The sequence below is a fragment of the Pygocentrus nattereri genome, chromosome 19, assembly GCF_015220715.1.
Source record: "Pygocentrus nattereri isolate fPygNat1 chromosome 19, fPygNat1.pri, whole genome shotgun sequence".
Lineage (NCBI taxonomy): Eukaryota > Metazoa > Chordata > Actinopteri > Characiformes > Serrasalmidae > Pygocentrus > Pygocentrus nattereri.
This window is the reverse complement of record NC_051229.1, coordinates 2,937,489-2,944,988: the sequence shown is the minus strand read 5'-3', so window position 1 is coordinate 2,944,988 and position 7,500 is coordinate 2,937,489. Positions and strand designations below refer to the sequence as shown.

General features: G+C 41.9%; 1 protein-coding gene across 1 annotated transcript in view; it reads right to left on the bottom strand.

Annotated features, from left to right (window-relative positions):
- Window positions 1-7,500, bottom strand: part of kncn (kinocilin) — a 26,873-nt gene that overhangs the window by 9,605 nt on the left and 9,768 nt on the right. Inside the window, exon 3 of the mRNA XM_017716970.1 lies at window positions 6,131-6,193. Within this exon, the coding sequence (XP_017572459.1) occupies window positions 6,131-6,193 (63 nt within the window). The remainder of the gene's footprint in view (window positions 1-6,130; window positions 6,194-7,500) is intronic.

Here is a 7,500-nt window from a genome sequence, read left to right as displayed (position 1 = left end):
GTTGAAAGGGGAGGGGTTTTGATTGAACAGGGAGGGGTTTTGATTGAACAGGGAGGGGTTTTGGTTGAAAAGGGAGGGGTTTTGATTGAACAGGGAGGGGTTTTGGTTGAAAAGGGAGGGGTTTTGGTTGAACAGGGAGGGGTTTTGGTTGAAAAGGGGGGGGTTGGTTGAACAGGGAGGAGTTTTGGTTGAACAGGGACAGGGAGGAGTTTTGGTTGAACAGGGAGGAGTTTTGGTTGAACAGGGAGGGGTTTTGGTTGAACAGGGAGGGGTTTTGATCCTGATACTCAAGATGCATGAAGTGACCAGGTGTAAACATGTCCTACCTTCCTACATCTACATCCCACATCCTACACCCCCACAAAGCATGGCAAAGTGTTTGTTATAATGGACATGGTGGTGCATTGAGCATCGCTCTGAAACATGCTTTCTAACATATTCAGTTGTTGTCAAACCTCAGATGTGTAGTATGAGGTGAATCCCATACTGACCAAAAATAGATATTCATTCATTTTCTTCTCAGATGAGAGAGAGTGATGAGATTTCATTCAGTGTTGTGCTTTTTTTGTAAAGTGAATTTGGAATATAAACCAGGGAATAAATCTTCGCTTATTTCTTATAACGAGCTCAGACATTGCTCAGCTGTGTCAGCTGTTGCTGAAATCATCTCAAATATCTCAAACACTGCTAAAACCTTCTTAAATGTCCCAAATATAGCTAAAATCATCTAAACATGCTGCTGAAACCTTCTCAAAAGTGTCAAAAGTGCTGCTGAAATCATTTAAATGATTTAAGTCTTTGTGTCTTAAGCACAGCTGTTGTGACTCTAATCTCTTGTTTATTTATTTATTGCTCCTATTAAGCCTTCAGGACAAATCAACAACAGCAATAAACAAACTCTAGATTCCTCCAAAATGAGAAGCCCCTGTTAGTCTGAGGGGATCAGAAGGACCTTACACTGAGTTAAGGGGATGTCTCAGAGAATCAGAGTCGTTATTAGGCTGTATGTACTGAAATGGAAGGAGACTAAACAAGCCGTATGTAGGCCGCACACGGCCATGAGAAGAGACGGCCTGGATTACAGCTTTTCACGGCGGTTTCCGCAGCAGTGGAGTGATCTGGCTGATTAATTGGAAATGCTCTCTCATTAGCCCCCCTCCCAGCCCACCTCCGCTTATTAGCATACTCACTTGACCAGTGACACTGCCCAGTCGTACTGACACTTCACAGGGCACGCAGACACTTGAGAGGCATCAAGCCTTTACACTTCCACTTCAGGAGCAATCAGGGAATTAAAATGAAAGAGCTTCACATGAAAGAGAGATCCTGAAGTAACTCATTTGCAAATATTGATGGATGGATAGATGGATGGATGGGTGGGTGGGCGGATGGAAGGAAGGAAGGAAGGAAGGAAGGAAGCACTTCATTGATCCCGGATCCCGGAAATTCTGCAATTTCCCTCCATCGCCCAATTCCATCTGGCCCACTTGCCACATGGATTGATGGCACTTGGGCAAACCGTTCCCACTTCCCAGAATTATGTATGCTACCCATCAAAAGTCTGGGGACACCTACTGGAATGCATAGCACCAACAGTAAAGTTTGGTGGAGGAGGGATAATGAGCTGGGGCTGTTTTTCAGGGATTAGTCCCCTTAGTTCCAGTGAAGGGTGATGTTAAAGCTACAGCACAAAGACATTTTACACAATTATCTGCTTCCAGCTTTGTGGCAACAGTTTGGGGAAGAACCTTTTCTGTTCCAGCATGACTGAGCTCCAGTGCACAAAGCAGCTCCATAAAGACATGGCTGGGTGGGTTTGGATTATAGGAACTCCAGTGAGCTGCACAGAGTCCTGACCTCAACCCCACTGAACACCTTTGGGACGAACTAGAACATTCATTGTGAGCCAGGCTCTCTCGTCCAACATGGGTGTCTGACCTCACAAACACTCTTTTGACTGAATGGGCACAAATTCCCACAGACACACTCCAAAATCTTGTGGAACAAGTTTCCAGAAGAGTGGAGGCTGTTATAGCTACAAAGAGGTGACAACTCCATATTATCTCAAAGGCTTTAGAATGGGAAGTCCAAAGAGGGCACAAGGGTGTGATGGACAGCAGCCATCTCACAATCCAGAGCGGCAGGAAAAGCATTTGGACTGAAACAGCAATTAAAACCCACATTAATCACCTCGTATTAATAATACAAACAGTTATGAACAGAGTCTGACTAACAGGAGAAAAATGATTGACTCAACTTGCTGCACTGTAAAAAACGAGAAGTCAGCTTCCCAAATGGACAGCTGTGACTTTGCTGGGCTTCAAGCTCACAACCTCCTGATGTTGGGACGAATTTACTCCATAATTAGACAGCTGCACCACACGTGACTATGCCATGTAAAAAACAATATTTTCAACAGGGTATTAAACATTTATGGAAACAAAATCTAAGTAAGGCCACATACGTACCAGATCAGGGCCACAAGTGAGCTGCAAGTGAAGCACATAACTGGGCCTAATCTGGACCAGAAGCTGACCACAAGACGTGCCCCCGATCTGGAACAGATCCGCACCAGACTTGTTTCAGGTGGTTAAGTTATTCTGGCCCACATCCCCATTTTCATCTGGCCCACTTGCCACATGAACTGATGGCACTTGGGCGGATTGCTTCCAGTTGCTAGATATGGGCCATATCCATACCAGATTAGAGCCACAAATTAGCCAAACATGAACCACACAACTGGGTCTAATCAGGACCAGAAGCTGACCACAACATGTACAGGTCTGGCCCACATCTTCCTCCCCCATTTTCACCTGGCCCACTTGCCACATGGATTCATGGCACTTGGGCGGACCGTTCCCAACTGCCAGATGTAGGTGGGATACGTATCAGATTAAGGCCACAAATCAGCCGAAAGTGAACCACACAATTGGGCCTAATCTGGACCAGAAGTTGACCAAAAGACGTAGGATCTATTTGGAACATATATATTTGGTTGGGATAGTCTAGTGGATAACACCTCTGCCTTCTACACTGTAGACTGGGGTTCAATCCCCACCTGGGTAAACACCCTACACGATACCAATAAGAGTCCTTGGGCAAGACTCCTAACACCGCCTTGGCCTGCCTGTGTAAAACGATCAAATTGTAAGTCGCTCTGGATAAGAGTGTCAGCCAAATGCCATAAATGTAAATGTAAATGAACAGATCCACACCAGACTCATTTCAAATGGCAAAATTATTCTGGCCCAGGTCTGGCCCACATCCTTCCCCCCAATCTGGCCCACTTGCCACATGCAGTGACAGAACTTGAGCCGACCACTCCTGACCTCTAGATTTGGGTCTCATACGTACCAGATCAGGCCTCAAGTGAGCCAAAAGTGAACCACATAACTGGGCCTAATCTGGGCCAGAAGCTGGCTACAAGATGTGGCCCCTATCTGGAACAGATCCGCTCTAGACTTGTTTCAGACAGCAAAATGATTCCGACCTATATTATATTATATTAAGTTATTATATGCCCTATGTCTTAGTCAAGGAGCTGTGACATGGCTGCAACTTGCAAAATGCAGCAGCTCAGGTACTCACAAGGACTAGACTCACTAGAAGGGAGCATATTACACTCATATTGGCATCTCTGCACTGGTTGCCTGCTGGTTTTATCATATCCAATGTGCCTGGCGAAGGGCCTGAATGCATCTCTGAGCTATTAGTGCCATGTTCAAATGCCAGGACACTGAGGTCCCTAGTCAAGGGATTTTAGTGTCCCTAGGACAAAACAAAACAGAAGGGAGACTGCTTTCTCAGTATCTGCTCCTAAGCTCTGGAATACTCTGCCCTTAGATATTAGATGTGCTGAGTCTATGGAGATGCTTAAAAAAGGCTTAAGATGTACGTGTATGCCTTAGCCTTTGAGGGTGGACGTGCTGTAGGTAATGTTCTCTGTGTTGTTTGTGGATGAAGCTGTACTGTCTCTGGTTTTATTTTATTTGGTTTATATTGTGTTATTATTCTGGTATCAACTTTATCGTACTGTTTGTAGCCTGACTTATAAAAGTGCTGTATAAATAAATGTCTGTTTGTTTGTTGTTTGTAACTTCAGGTGCTCCCAAGTAGTGCACCAGACTAAGCCATCACCCCAACAGGAGATCATCAGTTTGAACCCCGGCGATGCCACAGCCATCCATAAGTGGGTACACAAGAGGAGAAAATGTCAGATGGGACTGTCTGATAAGTCCCACACTGTAAATGGCTCATAAATTCTAAAAAAAAAAAAATCTAAGAAATCTAAAAACAAATTACTGCATATGGTAACAAGTGAACTGACTCGTTTAAAATACTTTGAATGAGCGATTCTTTCAATCAGTATAATTTTTTGAGTTGAATAAAACTAGTTCACAAGCTTCTTACTGCATGAAGTCGGTTTTTTTTTTTTTTTTTAACCTGTCATGTCTGGCCATTTTTGCAATCGGAATGGTAATCCGAATGTACTGATGTACCAAACATATTTGTTTTCACAAGAAAAAGCTCTATAGGTTACAAAAGCCTATTCTTGTTAAAGTTTTTATTTTATTTGTTTGGCCAGGCCTGACAGGCAATAAAAAAGAGGACAGGAAAGAAAGAGAAGAAGGGAGGAGAGAGAAAAAAAAAAAATAATAATAATAATAATAATAATAATAATAATAATAAATCATAATAATGATAATTAAGTAAGTAAATAAATAAATAGAAAAAATAATAATAATAAAAAAAGAGAGAAAAAACAAATAAAATAAGTAAATAAACAGACAACTAAATAAAAATAAATAGATAAATAAGTAAAAAAAAAAAAAAAAAAAGAGAGGGGAAAAAAACAATTATACAGATATACATACATATACATATTCACATATACATATACATATATACACCCAGACATAATTCTACTATTTGCTGCTACATACATACACATATTTACATATCTATACATATGCCTCTATACATATACACCCACCCACCACACACAATTCTACTGCATGAAGTCGTTTTGATCTGACGAGTGACCTTACAGTGCAGCTAGTGGGGAAAAACTAATGTTATTATCCAAACTGAGAAACTGGACAAAACTTTGCCGTTTTTGACGAAATTAAGAAATCTGAGTAAACTCAATAAAAGCTGTGCATGCCGTTAACTTTGAGCTGACGTTCATTTTAGCCATGTGCTTCTCATGACATGTCGGCGGAGTATTTCAGTCTCATTAGACGCATGCACCTGCTGACTCATTAGCTTTTTTAGCCTGTTGGACTGAGAAAAAAAATCGATAGAATGAAATGTGTGCTTTTATGAAAACATGTAAAAGAACCAGCTACTGTAATTTCTCTGCTTTTGGAATATTTAATTGAAAAGGCTATGGCTGGTGCCTGAAATATAAGAGTGTCATCGGCGAAATAGCTTTTTTTAATACGTCAAGAAGAATAAAAATCCTGACGTCACATGTCAGACCAGGAAATGCTTCAGAGAAAGAGGAATTCTGTCACCTCACTTAAAAAGACCTTAAAAATACACAATGTGGCCAAAAGTATGTGGACATCTTAATTATTGCAAAGCAATCTCCTTAGACAAACACTGGCAGTAGGATAAGTTGTACTAAAGAGCTCAGTGACTCAGTGACCGCTACAATTGCTACTCATTTTTATTTAACATATAAAAATTAGCATATATTTATAGATTAGTACAACTTGCTATTATAATAATACCATATCGCCGCCTGCTTATTACTGATCTGTAAAACGCTACCAAAAAACAAAAACACTGTCCCATGTTTTTACGTCACTACCAAAACACAGAGTTTTTGTCTGTGGGTGGAGCCTTATTTTAGCCACACCCCCACATTTTAGAGTAGGAAATTAGAGTAGTAGCCACATGGTGAGCAGTTAGATGCCATAGTTTTGAGGTGAATTTGTCCCGGACGTTGAAATTCGGTGTGTAACATTAGGAACTGCCACTATCGAAACATATTTTCCTCAGTTAAGTAACTTTTTGGTGTTTCAATGAACAAAAATCACATCATACGTCAGCAGCTGAGAGGTTAGAGTGAGAAAGTGATGCTGTGAATGAGTGTGAATGGATGCTATGAACGAAAGTCCCCCACCTTCTCTTTTGAGCGGGTCGGGGGGCTGCTCGGGGGCCGCCAGTGGGTGCACCCGGAAGTTTCCTGAGAGAAAAGAAACACCATTACCATCGATTACATTACACAACATCACAAACCAAAACAAAAGATGCTCGTGCAAACGTCTCATACGTTCAAAGATCTGTTTTAATTAAGCAATAGAACAGTAAACGGGAGTGTGTTATGGTGTAATAACATCCCGGCTGTGATCTGGTGTCTGTAGATCATCACAGCCGTGATGTTATTGGTGATAACTCCCTCCTCGAGTGCTCTACTGCTTTAATACAGCAGTTAAATAAATACAGTAAGAAATGAATAAACTGGCCGTGAACGCGGCTTTAATATGTTTTAATGTTCAGTTCCTTCCTCCTAATTAGAGCTCCTTAACGAGCAGCTCATCAGAGTAAAGAGCTCCGCCCACTCGCTGCTCAGCCGGCAGTTCGTTCTCCAGCTCCTTACACTAAATTCCCAAACTGTCGTCACCACTGAGCAGCTTTTCAGTCGGCAGCTGTGACAGAAGAACAGCTGAACAACCTGGAATCAGCCAGAAATGAACCCAACACCATTCGCCAGACGTGTCTGATCTTCAGAGTCGGACCAAATCAGACTGAGCCGTAAAACTGACCCAATATCAGGTTCAGCTCAGTTTGGTCAGTTTGTCCAGATCAGTATTAATGTTGTTTTGTTCCAGCCGGTCTGTGAAGCTTCTTACAGCCCGTTTAGTTTGGCGAATGGTGTTGGGTTCATTTCTGGCTGATTCCAGGTTGTTCAGCTGTTCTTCTGTCACAAAAGCTGCTCAGTGGTGACGACAGTTTGGGAATTTAGTGTCGTCTCGTCTTCAGAGTCGGACCAAAATGAGCCAAAATGGAAAATGTAGCCATTGCCATACACTCTCAGAAATAAAGATAGTAATCTATCACTGGGCCAGTTCATCTCTCATCACTGGGGTGGAACACTCAGGGGTCCATCTCAGTGCCTTTAGTGAGGGAACAAAACTGAACCATAATCCACTGAGATGATCTGTTCTAAGCTGGACTGACTCCACACACCCCGCCTCGCCTCGCCTCCAGGCTTTTACTCTACTGCTCTGTTTTAAAACATTTGGATATGAAAAGGAACAAATACCAACTTTTCACCTGGAGGAACTGATTTAAGCTCCACAATCAGACCTTAAAACCTCTGTAGAACCTTTGAGAGAACATTTACATTGTTTGTACCGTGATAAACAAAAAAGGCTCCTGAACAGAACCTTCATTTCTAACAGTGTATCCATTGTAAACATGCCTGCTCTCCTCCTGTAAAAGTGATATTGTTGTCTATAGAGTGAGATTTTCTGTTTTAAACACTTGCAA